This window comes from Podarcis melisellensis, assembly GCF_964234715.1.
Source record: "Podarcis melisellensis genome assembly, chromosome: 1".
Lineage (NCBI taxonomy): Eukaryota > Metazoa > Chordata > Lepidosauria > Squamata > Lacertidae > Podarcis > Podarcis melisellensis.
This window is the reverse complement of record NC_138528.1, coordinates 73,059,692-73,083,565: the sequence shown is the minus strand read 5'-3', so window position 1 is coordinate 73,083,565 and position 23,874 is coordinate 73,059,692. Positions and strand designations below refer to the sequence as shown.

The 23,874-nt window shown below is 42.7% G+C and overlaps 1 protein-coding gene across 1 annotated transcript in view; it reads left to right on the top strand.

Annotated features, from left to right (window-relative positions):
* The window catches only part of CD81 (CD81 molecule), a 57,710-nt gene that overhangs the window by 6,242 nt on the left and 27,594 nt on the right, over positions 1-23,874 (top strand). Inside the window, exon 2 of the mRNA XM_081904409.1 lies at positions 18,638-18,752. Within this exon, the coding sequence (XP_081760535.1) occupies positions 18,638-18,752 (115 nt within the window). The remainder of the gene's footprint in view (positions 1-18,637; positions 18,753-23,874) is intronic.

The following is a 23,874-nucleotide window of genomic DNA, read 5'->3' as shown; positions in this document are numbered from 1 at the left end:
CTTCTCTAGCTCCCCACACTCATTTGCTTATCTGAGGTCTGGCATTGTTGGCAGCAACAAGTGTGAAGGAGAACAAAAACTTGGGCAGCTCTTTACAACACTGCTGGCATGTCAAAGCGAAACTTGTTTGGCGGTTTTAGAAAGAGAAAAGAAGTCCTTTAAGCATTCAGCTATATTCACTGACAAGAGACACACACAAAACCTGCTGGCCTCTTTGGTTTTACTTCTCAGATATGGCTCCAGTGTAACTAAGTTAACAGCCTCATTTCCTTCTTGTGCATTTTAGAATATAACAGTGCTTGTAAACTGGCAGAGCTTGCTCTGTCCGTGTAGTGGCATTTCTCTGGGCAGTATCCAATGAAACAGTTCCACTAGCGTGAGTACTTTTGGCAGTGCAATGGACTTCCCCTCCCTCTCCTCATCCCCCCCAAATATGCACCACAAAGTTGGGGGAAAACCCATGACCATTTAAGAGGGCATGTGGAAGGAGGGGAAGTTCCTTTGTACAGTCAAAAGTGCTTGTTCTAGCATAACTGCCCCCTGTGCTAAACCCTTCCAGTAGATTTTGCTCCTTGAAACTTGCCCACATGGATGAGGGATTATTATCAGCGTTTGTGACCACAGCATATACTCAAAGGGGGAAATGGGTGGAGATGGAAGTTTGTGTATTAATGTACAACCAAGAGTTAAAACCGTGCTACCAAAAGAACATTTAAGCCTGGGTCAAAAGTTATTCTCCAAACCATTCTTAGGAAGTTTAGGTACATTCTGTAGACCAATATGCTTGTCCCACCTTCATCTCTGAGTTGGTTCTGTCTAATCTTATTTTGTAAGTCTGAACTGAGTAAAGTGTCCAATTCTAACTTCAAGCAATGGACTGAGATGAGTTTGCAAACCATTAGTTTGCAGTCTGTCAGATTTCAGACTTCACAAGAGATCTGGAAGTAGAGGGATAGAGGGAGGAATGTGGGCCTGTTACACATTTCCCAATCCACAAAGCCATGATTTGGAGCCTCATCTGACTTTAGCAGGGGTCAGCAAACATTTTCAGCAGGGGGCCAATCCACTGTCCCTCAGGCCTTGTGGGGGGCCGGACTATATTTTTTTGGGGGAAATGAACGAATTCCTATGCCCCACAAATAACCCAGAGATGCAGCACACATTCCACTCATGAAAACACCAGGCAGGTCCCACAAATAACCCAGAGATGCATTTTAAATAAAAGGACACATTCTGCTCATGTAAAAACATGCTGATTCCTGGACCATCTGCAGGCCAGATTTAGAAGGCGATTGGGCCGGATCTGGCCCCTGGGCCTTAATTTGCCTACCCATGGACTTGAGCCTCAGTCTTTTAGTGTCTGTAGATGTCTTCATTTTTTTGGATTTGAAGAATCACTACATTTGTAGCATTGTTGTGAGAAACAAACTGTCTCTTAACTTTCATGAATAATTGGGGAGGGAAGCTTTAGCTGTTTCTCTTTAAACATAATCTATTTCCTTTTCAAAGTAAAGAGTTTAGGGCAGCCTTGTAATCAAAGTACATTCTTTGTAGCCCTCCTGAAATTGTCTACTGCTACCTAACAGAAGGAAGAGGGTAGGCAGTTTTCACAAGCTTCTCTCAACAGTCTCCTGCACCACTACCTATGCTGTTCCACAGGGTCTCCCAACCTTCCACAGCAGATTTTTAAGGGACGTGGAGTGTGCATGAGTTCTGGAACCAACCGTGGTTGTAAACTTGAGAGTCTAGCATTTTCCCATCACTTTCCTTGCCACAAAAAGTGTGATCTTATGGGAAAGCGAGTTCTGCTGTTGAAGACCTACAAATGAACTTTGATAGCACAACCTGAATTTTCCAGGATGTGCATCAGAAAATAGCAACAGTCTCAATGGTCTAATTCTTAGTACTTTGACATACGAGTGCCAAGTCACTCCATTGAAAAGCACAGCAATTAGATTACTTTAGCTTAAATACTCAGAACTGTTGGAATGAAATACTGAAATGGCATTTAGGCATAAAATCACTTTTTGCCATTCCATCAATGGAACAGAATGTTTTAGTAGCTGTAAGGGAGCCGTTTCCCGCTTTTAGCAGGGGGTGTTCCGGCCCCTGCTCTGCTGTCCCTCCTGCCGCACCGTGCCCCCTGGCAGCCATCCAATCAGGGGGATGCTTGGGGGTAGGGTTTAGCCACTCAAAATGTGGCCGCAGCAGTGCTTCCACCTCATTGCGCTGCTGGGTTTTGTCGGATTTGTCCGACGCCCTTGCTGGTGGCTAGGGCCATGGTACGACCCCCGGTGACATCAGGGGGAGCTTTCAGTTGTATTTGCATCAACAGGCTCCTCCTACTGGTGGTTAACCCTTGTTAGACTCACCCCTTCCTGAGGGGGTGGAGTCATGCTCCATTGTTTTATCCAATACCTAAGCCAACACCTCTCACATGCTGTAATCAATAAAGTTGTGGCCTTTTTAGCCCATTAACCTAATATTCTGTGACCATGTGTCTTTCTTATCCTCTGGCGGGTGGCGGGTCCTCGAATCACAATGGAAAGAAGACTTGCAAGGGGGCTTCTTACTAGTGAATCTCTTGGCCAAAACTCTTCTATTTGAAATACTCTCTAGTAGCATAAAATATGGGTGAGCTTAGAAATCATTTTATTGCTTGCACAAAGTTCTCTGGCTCAATCTCTGGCATCTCCAGCTAAAAAGAATCAAGTAGCAGGCGATGGGAAAGATGCTGGTCTGAGACCCAATGCCAGTCATAGTAGGCAATGTTGGATGCAAAGCCCAAGCTTAAGGCAGCTTCCTAAAATTGACCAGCTGCCAATTTCAAAAATCAAGGTCATGCCCCGTTGAGCAATTCCGCTCATTGTGGCCAGCACAGTATCTTTAAATGTACGTTGCAATCTTGTTGAAGAAGAATAAAACGCTTTCTGTTTAGGTTCTGAAATGATTAAGCAAACCTTTGTTTTTAGAAGAATAAAAACTCATTTTCCCCTCCCCACGTGCAAATGTGCCAATGTTTAATAATTGAAATATTGTTTCCTGATAAACAGTATGTACTGTTGAGTCTCTGGTGTATAGATTGCTTCCCTCATGGATGGGGGGGGGGACTCACCCCAGTGTCTTATCTGTCCTTTCTGCTATTAGTTATAAATCTGTCACAGATATCCCAGGGAAGTGTTGAAGACTGCCAGTGCAGTAGTAACTTTGGCTATGATCCCAACCATTCTGATGTGGAAGGTCAAATTATTGGACTGGAATTATTTCCATGCAATGTGTGTTAAGTAGGAATCAGTTTGAACTGCTTCTTTTTGTATTCATGTTACCTCTTTATGATGATTTCTTCTTAGTTTACATTATGGGATACATTTATGGGATTTTTTCTTTTCTTTTACATAGAGTAGTTGGGGATCTAGACCTACAGAGTCATAGAATCGTAGAGTTGGAGGAGACTCTGGGGCCCCCTGCAATGCAGGAATCTCAGCTAAAGCATCCATGGCAGATGGCCATCCAATCTCTGCTTAGAAACCTCCATGGAAGGAGAGTCCACCACTTCTCAAGGGAGCACTGAAAAGGCTTCTCAAAGCCAGTAATCATTTCAAGAAGACTAGAATTTAATCCTAAATAGCCCCAAATACCATAACCAGAAGATCCAAATTCAAGATAGGTGAGACAAATGTTAGGCCTGCCATATGTCAGGATAATTCCTGACATGTCCTGGTTTTTGTGTATAAAAACGGCGGCGGTGGCAGGGATTTTGCTGAATTGGCAAAATTTCAGGGAAAATCTGAATGTATGGCAACATGATGGAAAAAACAATTTTGGGGTCTTTCTAAAAAATATGAAATATGGCAACCAAATTTGGAATGTTTTGCTATTGTTAAGAGTATTTTTATTTTTGTGGATAGGGAGAGGATTCCTAAAAGACTTACCCACTTGTTCAAATCATAATTAGTTAGGTATGGTCTCTCTGGCCAGGTGAAGTCTATTTGTGGATAATAGGCAGCTCAAGGACTGCTTGTTTGGCTATCTAAACTGTATCATGAATTGCCTTAGTCCCTTTAGCAATGTGAAGTAAGTCTGTTGGATGATGAGAAGCATCATGGACGTATTATCATTGTTATTAATCACTTTCCATACAGGTCTCAAGGTGATGTACAAAATACAATTGGAAACAACCCAATTTAAAACAGCACAAAAATAAAGGCAGATTAAAAAAAAAACAAGAGAGAGACCATTCCATCCAGCTGAGAATGCTTGTTGGAACAAAAACATCTTCTGCAAGGTGCAGACAGTGGACCCTTGTTATATTCCACAGAAAGCCCTGCTCTAAGCTGCACACTTCTAGGAATCAGCTAGTAGTTTCCTATTTTTATTTACTTGAAACTCACCTCAAAGATTGATGTGGTTTATTTTCAAACTGTTGCCATTTTCAGTAGAAGTGTTTTTATTTTGTCAGCTTGTGAAAATTAACATCCTAATGATCCTTGGTCCAAGCGGTTAATTGAAGGCCTCCAAGATAAATTACTGAGATTAATAGTCACCTTGTATTGAAGTGTACCTGTTCCCATCCTCAGTTTAATTACTGTTAAGTAACAATTGGGTTGTGCCACATTTCCCAGAAAAATTAAACCAGAGATGGCACAAAGGTAGAATAACAATTTCAGTCTAAGGTGTATCAGTACACTAGCTTTCCAGTGGTTGGGAGATTGCTGACTCTCACTGTGAAAAAAGGATCATGACTCAGCATTTGTTGCAGTCCCAGTTAAAGTGTCCAATGCCTACCTGTACATGCAATTTTATTATGTAAACATAATTTTATTGGCATTTTTTGAGAAATGCTAATTTATGTAAATGGCACGTAGTATAGAAACTCTGTTTTGAAAGAATGTGAACATTTCACAGTATTGTGACTTTTGTATCATTTCTGGCAGATGAAATCAGACCTTGTTATTTGTGTCTTGAGTATGAAAAGGACAGGGTTCTTTCTGTGTTTAAGGGATCTTCCACTTATTCGTATTTGTGGGAACTCAGTGCTATAACAGTGCTGTCACTGCGTCTGTCCATTTGTGTGGCATCACAAATACTTCAAATACAATCCAAATACTTCCTCGTGGGAAGACTCTTTTGTCCTCCTCATCCCAGTGTAAATTTGCCAAAACAACCTCTGTCTGCTAAGGACAACAGTGTCAGATTTCCTGCTTCAGATTTTAAAAGTCCTTGCTAATGTAGACAAAAAACGTTAAGGTTGTTCATGAACTTGCACTTTCTCAGACAAATGGGTGTCTCAACTTGCAGTTGTGAAGAACTGGTGAAACTGTTCTATACCCATGCATTCCAGTTTTCTTCCCTCTGCTGTTATTCAGCTATACAACACTGAGAGTAGTACTTTATATAATTCAGTAGCAAGATGAATATGCGTTACCTCAAGATGTAATCAAAGCACACATGTGCTTGGATGTGAGTGGTTGGCAGCTTGGCTTATAGATGCCTATCGTGGATGTACCACGAGTCTCAAATCATCTCATGCAGCTGAGGGCATCTTACAGATGCCGTCTCATCTGGAGGTTAATATCATATGATGTAAGAATTAGCCCTTTACTCTAGTGGTTGTACCTACCCTTTCAAACTTTTTTCAGTGACATATTAAGCAGGCATTTCCTCTCCTTTTGGTGCCTGTTGACCACCTTCCTTTTTCAACAAGCCTTTTAAGCAGAATTTTCTGCCCCTGTCTCTATCTGTATCAGGCATGAAATTATTTATGTATACATTTATATTGTTGATGTTTTTATTATTAATTGCTTTGGGATGTTTTATGGGAAGCAATTCATAAACAACAACAAAACAAACAGATACAGGAATAAAAGCTCCCACGGGCCTGTTTGTTGCAACACCCAGAAAGGATTTTTGAGTGTGCTTTTTGAGTATCATGGAAGACCTGAGGGCTTTGTTTTTCTTTTCTCTGCTCCCTTGGCATGGCTATGGCTCTGCTCTATAAGCAGATTCTATAATGCAATTCTTGTCTTATAGTATACAGTGTACAAGACTTTTAACTGAATAATGTGATGATTAGGGCTGGGATGATATTGTGCTGGTTTTCAGCAGCACAATATATCACAAGTTAAACACTGTGATATTTTGATATATCACGATATCTGAAATAAGGCTGGAGCTATGTAGAGGTGAACACGGTGATGTCCTGGCAACTGCTACTACAAATGGGTCTAAGTCTAAAATTGATCCTTTTTTACTTACCTTTAACACATTGTTACAACTGTTAATGTTATAGTACTGCTGTACCAGTAATGTTTAAATCAGCACATTTTCTCTTAAGTTAAAGCTGTAGAAATGATTAGTAGCATAGAGATCAAAGGTTCCCTGAAAATTTAATTACATTATTAAACAAGAAAAAAGCAGATTTAATGTCACACTTTTAGATATTCAAATATTGAACAGCAGAGCAGGGTGGGGGGATTTCTTTTACTCTGAAGCAACTTGAAAGCCACAATCACACAGAGAGGAGGAGGAGGAGAAGAGGAGGAGAAGAAGAGGAGGAGGAGGAGGAGTTTGGATTTGATATCCCGCCTTTCACTCCCTTTAAGGAGTCTCAAAGCGGCTAACATTCTCCTTTCCCTTCCTCCCCCACAACAAGCACTCTGTGAGGTGAGTGGGGCTGAGAGACATCAAAGAAGTGTGACTGGCCCAAGGTCACCCAGCAGTGCATGTGGAGGAGCAGGGAAGCGAACCCGGTTCCCCAGATTACGAGACTACCGCTCTTAACCACTACACCACACTGGCACTGAAGAAGAGAAGGAGAATCACAGAGCAAGGAAGGAAGCAACTCGGAGGGGAAAGAGTTAACAAACAGAGAGTGCAAGCGAAACACTGAAGGGCTGACTGAGCTAAAAAACATGGGGATAAAGAAAGGGAGCTGAAGAAGCCTTTCTCCACAGACCCCTGCACCTCCAGGAAAGTTCCTTGCCATAGTGTCATGGCTCCAAATGGAACATGAGCTGGGCACACCAACAGAGGGGAGAGGGAGTCAGGGAGACAGTCAGACTCTCACCCACACAAGCAGTACAGTTTTAACAAGGGGCCGGGCTGCCACTTACAGAAAGCAAAGTGTGAAGTGTGGGTTGGGTTAATAAAAACCCCCAGTGCTTTTTGCCGGCTGCTTCACAAAAACAAATGCACATCACACCACACCAACGGAAGGGGGGAGGGAGACACGCGTACACACTAGCACACCCACAAACAGTATGCACACACACGCAGAATGACAGAAGAGGGTCAAATGACAAAGGAAGGTGTCTGTTTTTTTACTAACCCCTGTTTATGTTTCTATGGAGGAAAGGGGCTCCAGAAGTCTGAACCTGTAGGCTTCCCCTAAGACAACTACCAGCCTGGGGCCTTGAAGCAAGAAAAGTGAGGGAAGAAGTCCCTGTTTGCCGGCTGGATGGCTGGGGAGACAGAGAGCTAACCATTTCTTAAAGCTCCACTTGGCGATACATAGCTGCTTGGCAATATTGGAGTCAGCTTGCTGTAGTAATTTGTTTTGCTGCTGCTGCTGCTGCTGCTGCTGCTGCTAATACTACAGAAGACAGGGAAGGTTGAGGCTCACAGTGACTGCTAAACCAGTTTTCGAAGCTCTGTTTGGCATTATCTGCTGGGTGATTTTTGAGTCTGCCTGCTGTAGTGATTTGTAGCTACAGTATTTCTTGATGCTGCAGAAGGCAGAGATGAAGGTTGACTGAGGTGGAGTTAGCAAGGGCTGCACCTGCAGGAAGAAGCATTGGCTTCCTGATTTTTCCAATATTGTGAGTTTTGAATACCACACACACAATATGCGATAAATTGCAAAGTCATATTTTAAAAAATGGTTATTACGATTTGATCTAAAACCTGATGTCAGGTGATATATTGATTTATAGCACAGCCCTAGTGGTGATAAGTTTCCTTAGGGAAACTGCAAAATGAAATCTCTGAGCCACTCAACCCATCAGGCAAGCAGGAGTAAAGTTATTGCACACATTTATCTCAACCCCCAGATCCCCAGTTGAGTTGTGGGTCTCCTACGATTAATGGCAAAACAATGTTTTCTGTTGTACTCTTCTATTTTAACTCTGCCTTCTGTCTGGTATCTTTCTTGATGTTAATATTAGTGCAAAAACGCAAAGAAACCAGGAAATCATCAAAATATTTTGTACTTAACATTTTCCCACTTCACAGCTTTCTCTTCATTTCGGGCAATACCTTCTGTCTTGTCACTGCCTTGCAAGTTGTTCCCCAAATGTCCACACACACTAAAACAGATGTGTGAACCATCTTAAAACCTGCTGAAATTACATGGACCATAGGAACAAAATACTAAGCTGCAGAAGCAGGAAAATGTTCTCTCTTGTGTGTGAACCAAGTTGAAATAAAATGGCCAGGATGCCAAAAGCACTCAGATCTGGAAGTCAAGACCCAGTGCTGAATATGGAGATCAGACAAAACTTTTAGGAATAATGGTAAAAACTCATTCATTCAGACCGGTGGTTCAAAAAGTAAATATGGTCTGCTATGTGACCTCCAGCACATCAAGCCAAACTTTTGAAATTTCTTCATTCCAGGGAGGTTAAGAAAACTTGACTGTTTGAAGGGGGTGGAAGCAGCTGTTTAATTAGAAAGACATGAATCTGCTTTCTACTAGCCCTTGGGGATGAAAACAATTGCCCTTATTTGCCCTAACTATATCATGTAGAAAACACTCGAGTAAACTGGTTCTTTAAAGAGCTTCCCCCAAAGCAACTTACTCTTTATTTACAAAGGAGCAAAGCATCTGGTGTTCAAAAAAGATTAGATCGTGTCTGCTAGATTAGTATTTCTAAATTGAAGCTAGATAAATCATTATGGTGTTTTTTTAGTAGCAGTAATTAGCTGCTAGGACAAACTACCATGTGATGTAGCAATTATCTATCACTTGTGGTCTTTAATCAAGTTAGGTTTGGATTGAAGTAGAAGAAATTATCTTGGTTGTATAAACGAAATACTAGTTTCTGAGAAATTGGGTGTGATGGAACTGAGAATGCTAAAACAGACTTCCTAAGGTTTAAATCTAGTTTGGGCCTGAGGTAAGAAGGGCAAGCATTTGAGGAAGTGAGGAGCATGGCTCCTGAGTTGAGGTAATTTATGTGGAGAGAAAAAGATGAGAGGCTAGAGGAGGTGGTTGATGTAGGAAGTCCTCCCTTCTTCTCTTCCCTGCCCCTCTGTGAGTTTTGAGGGGGGGAAAATATGATTTAGAGAAGGATTCCAAATTGATAATCTAGCAATGCTGCAATAAGGAGAAGCTTATCACAGTGAGGAGTTCTGGTGTGCTGTGGGGCAGAGGCAGAAACCGAATGGATATTCACCTTTTGAAGCACTGGGAGTTTGGTTCCCATGTTCTCCTAACTTGTTTTCCAAGTGTCCTTTAGGTAGACTGATTCAATCTCAAGAGCCAGTCTTGGTCAAATTTTTGCCCGCATGGATCCTACCTGGCCAATTTCATGTAGCATTATCAAGTTTACTTTTCCTTCTCCTGCCTCTCCCCATCACACCAAACTCTCAAGAATTTGTTCCATATTTGTGTGTAAAAGAGCTGTCGCAGTTCTTTCCGGGAAGCAATAAATCTTTGGCTGGAGAAAAGGCAATAAAGAAGGCACACAAGAGATTACTTCTATGATATTGCATGCACAGGAACTCACATGCAGTCATGGGTAGCTTTTAAACCCTTCCTTACACAGCCTGCAAAGCTGTGTCATCTGTGCACTGTAAACTGATTTCCTTCCAGGCAATTTCCTGTCTGCCAACACTGTGGCCTTTCTGTAGGATTTCTTTATAGAACCAGCCAGAACCGTACATCACCGTCCTCCTTCCCTGCCTTCACTTCCCTGTAGGACAGTGATAAATATCTGACCAGGGCTACTTTAGTACACAATCTTATTTATTATTTTATTTTTACATTACTATTATTAGTAGTATTTTATTTATGTATTTATACCCCACCTTTTCCCTTATGGGGAAACTCCCAACAACTATTCAACTAGGTAATAATCATATACCAAAAGACAGCTGAATAAAAACAATCCGATAGCAGCAGACAAAATAGGATGGCATTCAGCTAAGTTTTGCTCAAAGTAGTCTCACAGAAATTAATGAATATGAGTAAGGTCCATTAATTTCAATTGGTCTACTCTAACTTAGTTGCCTTTCACCCATAAGAATCCACTCATTTCCACTCCATCTTTCTCCAGCATTGCAGATATGTTATCATCTAAGAGAATTATGCCCTTCCCCAACAGCAGCCTCCCACTGTGTGGTGTTAGGGCCTGTTAAGGCACTAGTATTTCATCCCCTAGATTAGAATGAAGTTCTCTTTCTGATAGACCTGTTAAAGAGCAGGTTCTCTCCCTCTTGTAGGTTTCAGAAAATCCCACCAATTTAAATGCACTCTCTGTAGTGGAAGGAGAGAGATATGGTAGAAGGGAGAGCACATGTAAGCCTGAGGTCTGCTTTCTGATCTCACCTTGGGCGCAATCTTTTAGAAAACAGATTGTCTGAAAAAGACACCAGTAGCTTCTCTTGGAATACTTTACAACTTGTAACTTCCTTGTTGAATGTGTCTATCCAAAACCAGTCTGTTCTCAGACTGAAGTCCTAATGGTGCTGGAGAGGATTGCACTGTTACTTCTTAAATTTTGGACATGATGCTATCTGTTGATACCCTGTAAATTGGGATGAGTGAATATAGTTATTGGGTCAGGGATACTTGGCCTCAAATTTTGCTCAGTCACAGAGCTCCCTGGGTGGTCTTTGCAGATGGGGAGACATAAATCGCATGAAGGCTGCCCTAACCTCCTTGAAAGAACAAATGTGATGAGTAATTTTGCCTTTTAAAGGCAGGAGTGTTGTATGTTCATTTCCTGTCAAAGAACTTTGTGCCACCATCTTGCATGATCTAACACAAGGGTTGGCAAAGCTTACCAGGCATAGGCCGGATCACATCTGCGGAGATCCGTGTGCCAGACCGGCACAGCACAACACCAGAAATTACGTCTGCGCATGTCCGTGGCGCCGGAAATTGCTTTGCACATGCCTAGATGCCAAAAATTGCATCTGCACAGAAGTGATTTTCAGTATCTGGGCATGCGCAGAAGCAATTTCCGGAGCCGTGGAAGAGAGTCCCTGTGCCGCGCCAGTTTAGCCCAGCGCGTGGGGACTCAGTTTGGGGGTGGCTCGTGGGCCGGTTAAACAGCCTCCATGGGCCTTAGGTTGCCGACGCCTGGTCTAACACCCAATTTTCCATTTTCCATCATGCCTTACCATTAAGAAACTTTCACAGAGTGGCATACATTTTAAAGCAGAAACAGTAAAATGTTGTTAAGAAATAGTAAACTCAAGTGGCAGTCCTGAAAAAAGAGATACAGTTCCATCATAGATTAAAAACCTCCTATAATATAATATAATTTGCCTGGTGCCATAATGGTGTAGATGAAAGCTGCACCTCCCTGGGGAGAGCACTCCATAAGTGGGCTACTTTCTGGTAAGCCATTCTTACTAGGAAGAAGCATTTAACTTTGTAGACTTGGGCAGAGCTGTCTGGCCACAAACATTCTCTTTTGCAGCTTTCTTCTGAGATACTGGGCAGAATTACCCCAAGCCCTGGAGAATGAGCCTGGCAGTCTGCCACAGTACCCATGGGAAAAGAAGAAAAGGGAAATGGGGATATTTACCTGACCTGAAGTACCTAGAGAGCAATTCAGGAATAGAGAACTCTGCCTTTTGCCTTCCGTTCAGTATTCTGTGTCAGTAAGGCAGGCCCATTCCTTGGTCCACAGAAGTCTGAAGCTGGTCCTTGAAAGTGTAGGGCAAAAAGAGGGTCTTGTTGGAGCTGTGAGCTGTGCAGCCATAGAAAATCTGGCCCAGTGTAACTCTATGGACAGGGGAGGGGTTTCCTGAATGTGTGAGTGTTGCAACCTTTCTATGTCTGTGCAATTGTTTATTTCCTGCAAGTTCCTGTCTGTCACCACTCTGTTTACACCGATAAGGTTGAAGTGGAAAGGACATGATTCTGGTTATCTGAATACACTTTGAATCATGAGTTTACCTTTGGAGTTCTCTAAAGGACTTACTGTCTTATGTGGGGGGGGGGGGATCTTACAGGAGGATTAGCACACCAATACTAATATAATAAATGCTCCTCTCTGCTGGCAGATTTTGGCACAGAGGTGACTATGTACCAATCTAACCCCCTCCCCAAAGCCATCACAATCAGGAGAGGGGTTCAGATTGAAGCCATAGCCCAGGAAAACTTATTTCACAATTAAACGTTAAGCCTTACAGGTATCACAAGATTTGTTATTCTGTTACTATAAAAACAACACACTCTGCTAATGCTCTAGAAGGGTCATTCCATGTCAGTTCAACGTGGTCATGCCACCCACCGTCTGGGATTTTGATGGAGCTTGGTGTACACCATTCCCTTATGGTTGAAAGAAACCCCCTTAATTTTTTTCCCTCTGTCTCAAACAGTTTTAATTTTATAGAACTTCAAAGTTTTGTGAAATCTGTGTTTCTGTCCCTCTTGAGATCCTCGGCCTTGTGTGCATTTTATCTTTTTTCTCCATAACCAATGATCAGATCTCTCTGAAATTTTACACGGAGATCAATAACATGATGAGGATTTCAGGAAAAAATAAACCAGCACTCCAAAGATTTTATAGATGCCTTAAAAAATGTAGCTTTTTTGGTGGAAAAACTAGGTTTAGAAAACCTAAATTTTCAGCATTGGGTCACAATGCAATCAAAAGTTTTTGATGGTGAAAATTATTGCAAAGACATGCTCTTTCTCAACAAAGAATAAAATCTTTGGGTCTCTTATGTCTTGGAACAAAATTTTATGTTTCTTGGACACCATGGGGGGTAAAATGGCTACTGGGTACAACTTTCCTACAATCCATAGCTGTAATAGAAAAAAATAATGAAACAAAGTTCATCTTAAAATCTAAAATAATATTGGTTATTACAGGTTTTTTCCCCCAAAAGTGCAGGCTTGTTTTTCATTTTTGCGGTATTGTTCTTTGTGTAAAATTTCAAGGAGAGCAGATCATTGGTTATGGAGGAAAAAAGCACACATATTCTAAGGCACTTTCATTTTTTAGAACAGTCTCTATGCTGTAACATAGAAGGAAGGGTTGCGGATAATTCTGGGTGTAGGGCAATCATTTGCTTCTCTCTCAGTCCCTGCTACCCTCCCTTTGTCCAAAGCTGCTTTCCCCACAGAACTGCAAATTGCACACTGGATATAAAATAATTTTTAGATGTGATTAATGTTATACAGTGCTTGAGTGCTCTGAGAGGATATAAAGGGGTTTAAAATGCATGTTTTGTAAAAAGAAAAGGGGGGAGACCCCATGTTCTATTGTAGGTTATATCCTTGTTTATAACCTCATATTCTGATTTACTGGCATTAATTAAAATTGTCCTGGCTTGGGATTGCCGTGTTAACAATGCCTCCCTAATAATAATGCTCGCATGCATCACACAGTGGACAGTTACCTCTTGCATACATGCATATCTGCTACCAGTTACCACAAGGTTCCTGTGAGATTTCACAGTTCTGACCAAAACGTTGAGCTGTTCCTTCAGCACAAGTGAAATAAAGGCTGCACTTTGCTCTAAGTGAAGGAAGTTGCTAGGATATTTCATGGCATCTTTCCCATGTTCCGAAACCTTCATTAGTCTTAAAGAGCCAGATGCAGATATGAATTTGGTATCCAGATTTTTCACTCCCCCTAGCAGCAACTTCTCTGACGCTTACAGGAATGTATTGCCTTCCCTGCTTGGTAGTCTGTTTTCTTCTTGTTGAAAGAGCCATAAGTGAGGGTGGTTTCAGTAAGCCCACTGAAACAAATGTCTTATTAAATGAGCTTACAAAATCTGGTTCTGATAGTTACCAAAGAGAAGAGAAGGTTCTATGTATAGGTGCTGCTGAATTAAATAACTTGGAATTTGGTGAACTGGACTCTGGTGAATTTTCTCAGGGTAGACTTTCAGAGATCAGATGCGGGGTGGGACAAACCCATCTGCACAGAAAACAATGAAATGTAGCAGGTTGTTGTGCTAATCACATTCTATTTCAATGCCGCCTTTTCTGGTGCTAAAACATTGCAGTGTAAACAGGAAGGGCGAATGCAGAGTTTCTCTAAGTCACAGTATATCTGGGGCTGCAATCTTAACTTGCACTTATGTCCAAGTAAAACATGGTTGGGATCAAGTTTTTGGGTTGCAATCCTACACACATTTACTTGAAGAGAAGTTGCATTGCAATAAGTGGGACTTTGCAAATAGATATCTTTGGCATAAGGACAGGAAATTTATCCTCTCAAATCCTTTTGAAATTTTGACAGAAGACTCTCTTTGAGAATAAAAGTGAACAGAAAGCAAGGACATATTTACAGGCTGTATCCACATTATGTTTATCTAGAAAGCTGGAGTTAAAAGTGTCTAACGAGCTTCTCCAGCTGCCTTTCTGTCTGTCTACAGTTTGTGGTCCCATTTCCTCACCACAACCTGCTGATATTTACACCCTCCTCTTATCTCCTTTTCATCTAATTATGCTAAGCAACACTGTTATCTTCCTGATCCATTCTGTAGTATGTATTCTAATTCTTGCTAGTATTCTGCTGGCTTTAAAAGTAGTTGAAGCATGTTTCAGTAGATCATATTGGAAGGGTTTTAATTAGAGGGATGTCCTGTTGAAGCATGGACCGTACTGCTTATGTGTGGACACATGTAAGCAAACACAAAGTCTTTTGCTCATGACAAGTATAAAGTGCCTTATTTTTGCCCATAAGACGCACCTGATCATAAGACGCACCTAGTTTTTAGAGGAGGAAAGCAAGGGGGGGAAATACAGAGCGCACGAGGGAGAAAGATCCCCCTCCGCCCTGGCTCCTGGCTGCTCTCATCCAAGTCACAGAGCCCCTCAGATGGAGGGAACTCTAAAGAGTGTTCTAAAGCCCTCTTCCCCCACCTCGCCTCTCCCCACCCCCTCATGCGGGTACCACCATTAGGACGCTACACCCCTGCCTCTCCGGGAACCAAAGTCCCCAGCTTCGCCACTGCTAGGGACCACACATTCGTTCCATAAGACGCACATACATTTCCCCCTTACCTTTTAGAAGGAAAAAAGTGCATCTTATGGAGTGAAAAATACGGTATGTCAATGTGGGGGTGGGTGGGTCAGGAAGCTCCATCCATTTACAGAATGGAAGGGGAGGGTAGCTTTCTATAAAGCAGTGGGCAATAAGTTAGAATGTATATAACAATACATAAAATCTGCATAAAAACAATACATAAAATTTGACATTGCATGCAATGTATTTGTTGGATGTATATCTCATAAAGTAGTAAAGATTTGGTGTGGGGTTTTTTTTACAAAATCTACATGCTTGAATATGCTATTTTTAAAAAAATTCTGAGCAGGAGAGACTGACTTTGGTAACTTTCTTTAAAAGAGAGAAAAAGAATGAGACTCTTTGGCGACTGTGAAGTGTGTACATGGGACAAGTGTTGCATTTGTGCTCTTCTGCAGACATCACCCATTTGCCTTCCACCAGTTTTCCCATGAGAAACGGGACGTTGCACTGTTTTCTAGCTCTGCGGTGTTGCTCAGGCAGCTGAAGCATTATCTTATTTGGAATATGGAAAGCAGAATTGGACACCTGGAACAGCAACTGGAAAAAACAGTATGCCAAAGATCAGACCCATTGCAGTGTGTTTTCAATTTGTCAGAATTCTTGCCGACTCTGAGTGGAAAAAGCAAAATTGCAGTCTGCGCCAGTGTTTAGTTTTCCTCTTGGGTTTTTTCTTTTTTATGAGCAGCTCAGGGCTGTTGTTTTGTTTGTCAGATGGTGAAGTAGAAGCCAGAATTATGGTGGACTTGCCACATGTGTACACACTGTGCCTTTAAATCACATTCAAAGATGGGGAGGGAGGGGAATGCTTCTCACAAACAGCAATGTATAATACTCAACTCTGCTTCCATCTTCTTTAGCGTGATTCCTTTCTTTCTGTACTGCAGAGGGAGATTCAGTGCAGCTGTACCACATCATACCCCTTTTAACAAGCTTGGCCCGGGCATTTCCCATACTTTTGTTTCTTTTTACCTTTCTTCTCTCAGCTGTTCAGTGTCTTTTGGAGTCCAAACTTAAATATCCTTCATACCATGTTTACTTTGCCAAACTAGACTCAGTTGCCATGATTTTTGAATTGCCTTGCTTTTGAAAATACCACTCCTTGAATGGAAGAAGCTATGGGAAAAACTGTGCAACTATAATCCTGGTCTGGTATCTCAGAGAAAGAACCAGTATTTTAAAACTGGATATATCTTGTAGCTGGTAAAGACGTTGCGCTGGAGAAAGCTACAGAGATGTGAGATGTGGGGAAATGATAATGTTTTTGTGGCACAACCCCAAGTTCCCACAGCATCACCTTATGCCAGGTGCATTACAGCGCTTCGGGGCACACCTGAATTATGCAGTTAAAATACAGAGGCTGTGTTGTTGCAAGGCTAAAAATGAGGAGGAAGAGGAGAGTGGTGGCAGAAGGATGAAGTAAGTGGTGGCCAGGTTGATTGTATCCACCACTCCATGTTCACCTTACTATGAGTGTACAAATAGGAGTGGATGAGTGTGTGGCTGTTCTTTGCGGCTTTTGGTGTTGTCCATATCTAGACTATGGCTTGCTTGCTTGCTTCAAGGAAACCACATGTGGTAAGCCAGAAATCAACCAAGGTTTGTTCTTAGCTTATTTCTGGCATACTGCTAGTTGGGGACACCTGACAAAATAAATTTGAAAAATAAAAATAATGAGAAGCCACGCTGTGACTTTTTTGAGCCCCAAAGGTGCTCCATGAGGGAGAAGCAGGAAGTAGGTACATTGGTACTTAAAGCAGCATAGGGCGCGTCTAGACTTGTTCTGATCCCACGCCTAGAAAGCGTGAGTCTGAGTGGTTTCTGCTTGTCATGCACTTTCTAGGCATGGGTTTGAGCAGTTTTGCCCTTCCCCCACCGCTTTTCCCTGGGAAATCTACTCTTTAGCAATAAATTGGAGGAAGCATCAGTCCCAAGAAAATCCTATTGATGTTTGCTCTGATTCAGTGGTAAAGATCAGGCTTCCTTGGGTGAAAGCGGCGGGGCAAGGGCAAGTCTGGATGTGCCCAAATTGGTTGTGACATATTGGGACATGAAAACAAGGCCAGTGTCTAACTTCTCTTTGCAAAATCTATGTCACTTCCCTCAAAAAGCTACCCTAGGGCTTTCAATTAATGAGCCTCAATAGTGGACATCTCTGCAAAGACCTCTGTTAGTGCAACCGTGTTTTTCGCTTTCTTGCCTTTTCTCCTCCTCACCCCAAATTGCCGGCTCCCTTGGCCTGTAGAGTGAGATGAGCGTGCAACTCCAGAGTTGTCCGCAACTAGACCTAATGGTCAGGGGTACCTTAACTTTACCCCTACCCCTTTATGTAATGTTTCCTGTTTTGCTTGGAAGAAAGTACAAAAAAGAAAAAAATACAAACATACATTTCAAAAAGACTGCTTAAGCTGGCTACTTTAATATCCTTAAAGCTAAAAGTAGCCAGTTTTAGTATACTTTTTTAAAATAAAAAAAGGTGTATCATAATTTGCCATCATGGGGATGTGCAAGAATGATTCAAGATGCTGAGACTCCACCCCATGATCAGTAGCAAGATTATTCAGCGACACCTGTAGCTTCATCAGTCATTGCCTATATATTTTAAAGAATATGACACAATGATCAATACAAGTATCCTAGCATAGGGTCTTCATGAAATGAAATTCTTTGAGCCATACTACACTTTGCACATTTTCTGATGCTTCACAACAAACACACTTTTGGTAATTAATGCACTGGAAATGCTCTTCTGCTACTTGAGTGCCATTGTTATTCATTATGTGCTAATGTAGCCCCCAGCTGATAGACTAGGACATATATTCAAACATAACTTTCTAATTGCACTGGGATGAGAAGAACCCTATCGATAAGTGTCTCATTTGGGTTGCTGGAGGGAAATGAATGACTAAGTCAACCTGAGGATTGTGTTTGGATATGTGTTTGGTACAGATGAGGTCTTTTAAACAAAACTGTAACCTCATTTAATCTCTTGAGAGCCAGTGTGGTGTAGTGGTTAAGAGCGGTAGATTTGTAATTTGGGGAACCGGGTTCGCGTCTCCGCTCCTCCACATGCAGCTGCTGGGTGACCTTGGGCTAGTCACACTTCTCTGAAGTCTCTCAGCCCCACTCACCTCACAGAGTGTTTGTTGTGGAGGAGGAAGGGAAAGGAGAATGTTAGCCACTTTGAGACTCCTTCAAGTAGTGATAAAGCGGGATATCAAATCCAAACTCTTCTTCTTCTTCTTATCCCTCACCCCATCTCATAGACCCTGCCCACACTTGCCTGGGTGTTTGGTGCATCATGGGTGTGTGACGAGGTTTGGAATGTTTTGGTAAATCGTTTTATGGCATGAGCAATCTCTTTCCCCCCATTTATTTGAAGGGGTCATGTTAACCTTCCTTCTTAAATTTCTTTTCAGCTGGCAGGAGGAATAATTCTAGGTGTGGCATTGTGGCTTCGTCACGATTCGCAGACCTCAAGTATCTTGGAATCGAGGCTAGATGACCAGCCAGCTCCTAGCACATACTACGTTGGTAAGCAGGAACCATAGGGGCTGGAGGGGGCTGGAATGTTGTAAGAATGAGACGGGGTGGAAAAGCGGTTTGTTCCTCAACAGCTCTCTGGAACATTATCTGCCCTTAACAAAACAATGCAAAAAAGAAGAGAGCTATTTTCTATAATGGCAAACATACATATTATAACTAAACTTTTCTTCCTACTGAAAGTGGTGCAGCTGTTGACTCTGTTGACTTTTTGCTTTTGGACACAGTATATAATCCAGGCTAGTTTGAACTAACCTGCAAACAGAGCTTTGGGCTACAGAGTGCAGACCGTCTCCTAGACCCTTTTGGAGCTTCGCGTCATGCTCTGTGCTAAAAGTGCATGCGAAATAATTGTGTAGTGTCCAAAACTCAAACCCCCAGAATCTGATAAAATGCCTATATCTGTGGCACTTCTCAGTTTAAGAGGTGAATCAGCTACAGCAGAAACTTCTGCATTGTTATCAGTAACCTAACAGAGCACCTGTCTGTAGGAATACCTTATTACATTGTACCTTATCCCTGACATTCCTGTTCTCCTCTCCTCATCTTCTGACCCCACCACCACCACTATCGAAGTCTACGTCCTGACTCTTTAACATTCCGCCCGCCATAGGTTGCTTTGCTCTGGTGTTCTTGCGTGCATTTACCATTAGTCAGTCTCAAGCACTGAGAGATCATGTTTCAGCCCAACGGCTGCATTCCCTTTTGGGCAACCATCTGTGGGCCACATGGCAGTGGTGGGTGGGAGCAGAAGCCAAAGTGTCCAGAGGAACACATGTAAATTTCACCACCTGTGAAGTTTCTGCAGACACACTCGCATACCCTTCTCTGCCCTCCTTCCAGACAGACAAGAAGCTTTATTAGAGCTCTGGGACACATTCCTACAAGGTGAAGACCTTAACATGTGAAGTAGGGCCAGTGAGAGAAGTGACCTGGGGAGAGTTCTGAGGGCCAAATGGAGAGAGCTGAAGGGCCACATTCAGGTTGGGTGAGGTTTCCCACTCCTGGTTTAGCTTCTTTATAGAAGTAAGCTGCTTGGCTGTCTGAGATGAGTGCTTTAATGGCTGATGGAAAACAGGACTGTGACTGGTTGTGATGTCATAATTGTGTTACCTTTGTTTTATTTTCATTTTGTTGTACTTTCGTTTGGTTTTAATCCCTGTAAACTGCTCAGAGAACTTCGGTTACAGGGAAGGCTGTTGATTGTATAAATTGAATAAAAATGCTCAGATTTGAATTGCAAGGCTCTTGAGCAACCTTTGCTGAATTTAGGATAAATGGTAGCCCTTTTATGTAAGGCACTGTTGGAAGTGACATTATCTTGATTTATATAAACTGAAGAGCTTTTGGAGCCTTTTATCAAAAAGCAGGAGGCTTGTTTGATAAATATGCTTCAATATTGTTGAACCAAATGGAATAGAGAAGGTTGATCCTCTTGTGCAACGAGTATTTTACTCAAAGGCAAGCATTTCTTGAATGTGCTGAGTCTGGGATAGGGTGGGGGCGGACATTCAAGCACAACCATCTTTTTCCACAGCTGAATCTGCATAAAGTTCTATGCATACCACCTGCTGCTGAAAATGAGGGGAACTTGTGGCCCTCCAGATGTTGTTGGGACTCCCAACTTCCATCATTCCCAGCCAGCATTCCCAATGGTCAGGGATGATGGCAGTTGTGCTCCAGCAACTTCTGGCATGCCACAAGTTTTCCCTGTTCCTTCTCTACGGACTTTGTTGGGGGTGGACAGGTTAGTAAATCCTGCGCTGGTTTTAGAGGAGGAATAGAACAGGAATTCTCTCTTTGACTACCTGTCCTAAAGTAACAGGAAAACGAGGGGTCACTAGGGGCGCATCGGAAGATGGCTGACAATAACATCTCTCCGACCCACAGGAGGTAATTAGGAGGCTGTGATGGGAGTAAATAGCCTCCCTACCCCCCCAAGGTTGTGGGGGGGCTGCCCTTGCCTGCCGTGCCCTATACCACCCCCGAATTTGTGGGGATGGGGGCACTAGGCAGAATGCCCTCCTGTGGATCTCGGTGCTCCTGGACGCTGTCTCTGATCCAGGCCGCTAGCTGCAAGAACTTCAAAAGGAACAATTAGGAAGAAGCGAATGCACATATTTCAAGGAAGGAGGGGGAGTAAAGACTGCTAACTGAAGAGTTCTCTGATAAACAAGACGAGTCGGAAGAACAAGAATCAATTTTGAAAAGACAGCCAAGACTCGGTATGGCAAAAGGACTGGATGGGGGAGGGGGAAAAAAACCTTTCTTTCTTTCCTCTATGTGATTAAACAAGAAACCACCACCCCCCCACAAGTCAGAAATGCCGCTTTAATGACTTAAGCTGTGGATTTACGACTGTGTAGAGATAAATTTTCTAACCAAAGCATGTTTTAAGAAGAGCGTGGAAAGTTTAAGAGCTTTGGAATGACACAGTTAAAAATACCGTCGCCATGTTGGCAAGCTCTGTCGGAGGACTTGAGTCCGGGAGGAGGAAAAGAGCTGTTTTTATATTGTGGGTGAGACTCCTCAGTGGGACTTAAGAACGACAGATCCTGAGATTAATGATGGAAAGAGCGATGTTACTTATGAAAGTGATGATATATGGAAACCATCTCGATATGAGGATTGGACGAACGGAAAAATTCACACAGGATATAATTAGTGTTTATCTGCTTAAGGAGATTATCAGAAGAGATCATAAAGAAAAAAGAAAAAATATACGAACAAGATGAGATGTGGAAACAGCAAAATAAGACTGGATAATATTATGAACTTTATTTGGACTGATTTGGATATGAACGCAGTAGCAAGAAGTTGATCAGAATCCCCCTTCGGAACTTGAAATATGGGTCCCCTCCACAAAAATTTAAAATTTGGCTTTGTAATTCGGAATTTATGTGATGTGATTTGATTGGTCGGTTAATAAAAAATATTTTTTAAAAAAACTAAAGTAACAGGAAAACATAGCAAAAGTCCCAGTGCTTTCTTCCAAAACCACATTGGGACGTTGGGGCAGCAAGGAACAAGGAGACCTACAAATGCAATGCAGGTCAGTGAGGGTCCACTTGGAGGGGGCACTTGGTCTTTCCTGGACTTGGCTGGTGAGAGAGGAAGGAATCACTTGCTTCAGGATCCTAGATGTCTCTGCAACCAGCACTGGATTTAGGGCAATGTGGGCGGTTCCCCTGCACAGGGTGCTGAGCCGAGGTGGTGCAAAATTGAGAAGATTCATTTGGGAGTGCCCAATTTTGGCCTTGCTCAGGGCGCACCATATTACCAAAGATTACCAATATTCACCCCTGCTAGACCTTTGCCTGCATGCAGCTCTTGCTCCAAGCCTCTGAATGGTGAGGAGCTATGACTCTGCTGAGGAGGATGCGGAGCAGCTGTCTTCAATTGCAGTGATCAACGTGACTCATGTTCTCCAGGCTTGCCTGCCTGGATAAGTGTACTTAGGCTTAATATGATCTCTCTCATTTTTGTAAGTAAATCAGCCAGACTGCTGACTTGCTCAGAAGCAGAGCCCTTTTTTGGAATCTTCCATCTCTGCAGGAGCAGCAGTCCAAAGCTTACAGCGCATTAAGCTGTGCAGAGCATCTGCTTTTGGTATCCCAGTTTCCTCACACAGCTTGGCAGCGCCACCAGCACTGAAGTGTGCCTCAGCGCCTATTTCCATGATTTATTTTTTTGCATGCTGCCCACTTGCTTTTTGCACTGACTGGGAGAATATGAAGGCTTTGAGTCCTGTGTCGTGGATGTGGAGCAGCATGGACACGGAAGGCAGAAAGACCAGGAAGTGTTCAGCAGGTTATTTCTCCAGGATTTCTGCCCTACAGAAGGAAGCACTGTCTTTCTAGCTCTCTCTTTTGCCAGTATTTGTTAAACATCCAGCAATCTGCTTCCTAGTAACATTGGAAATATTCCTAATATGCCGGCCGTGTGTGGGTGTGAGAGAGAGAAGCTCAGATACCTTATTAATAGAAGCTGATATGGCAGAGCTGTGAGTGACAAGAGTTTAAAAAGCGCAGCTGAATTAGCTTATTGTGTCCAAAAACATATGGCCCACCCTCTTGTGGAGCTGCCAACATGTTGCTGTGTGAGAATCATGCAGAAAAGGCGCTGCTTGGATTCCTCAGGGGGGGGTTTTAATTTCCATTCAGTAATAAATAGCAGACCATTTTGTTCAACTGTTCTCAACCCGAGGCTCCCCAAGTCTGGAGCCTCTGATGGCTTCTAATTGAAAGATTTGTTTCCAGACTTGCCACACCCTGCTTTGCTCTAGTGACTCCACTCCACTTGGCTATTCCTGGTTCACAAAGAGAGAGGAAAAGAGGAATGTTGTCCAGTGAACTTAAGGATATGTGCTGCTCTGCTTCCACATCCCTTGTATCATTTCTCATTTCTGCATGTTAGAACTCAACATAGAGCTGTCCTCTGCATAAAATATCCTCCGTACTGTATATTAGGACACATTTGCAAATTCACATGCATGTTGCTTAATTGGTCTGCTTCTGCAATCCGAAAGGAGAGGGGAGGTCACAGCATATGGAACGTGTTGTTTCATTTCTCTTGTGAGGGTGTGGGAACGCAGGAGGGGGAACTTTCAGCTTGTTAGAAGATGCATAAACTGTGAGCTGTGCTGAAAGACTTCCCTCCCACCCTCCATCCCAAATCATTCCCTCTTCTTGTTTTCAACAAACATGCCAGCACGCAAGCAATATTTTCCCTCCCCTCTTCAACTGTGAATTCTAGAAACGTTTAAAAAATAAAAGCTGAGCTTTCAAGGAGTACTGTATGTTCCATCTGCTGAATCCTGTGGTTTTTAAGTTCCATTGGAGCCTTGGTCTATAAGGGAAAGAAGACAGCATTAACTTTCAGGGTAGAGTGTGCAGCCTGCTACCAGCCCTGTGCTAACAAGCCGTGTTTTGATAGCTGGCTTTGCCGACATGAGATGGCCTCTGAAGCGACCATTTTGAGGGAGTGGGTTTGTAGTGTACTGAGATCAGCACAGTGGCGAGGAAGTAATAACTGGGTAGGAGGAGGAGCAGCAGCTCAGTGCGATCACTTTTGCCAAAGCCCTTACGAGCCACGGATGGAGGATGCGGTGCGG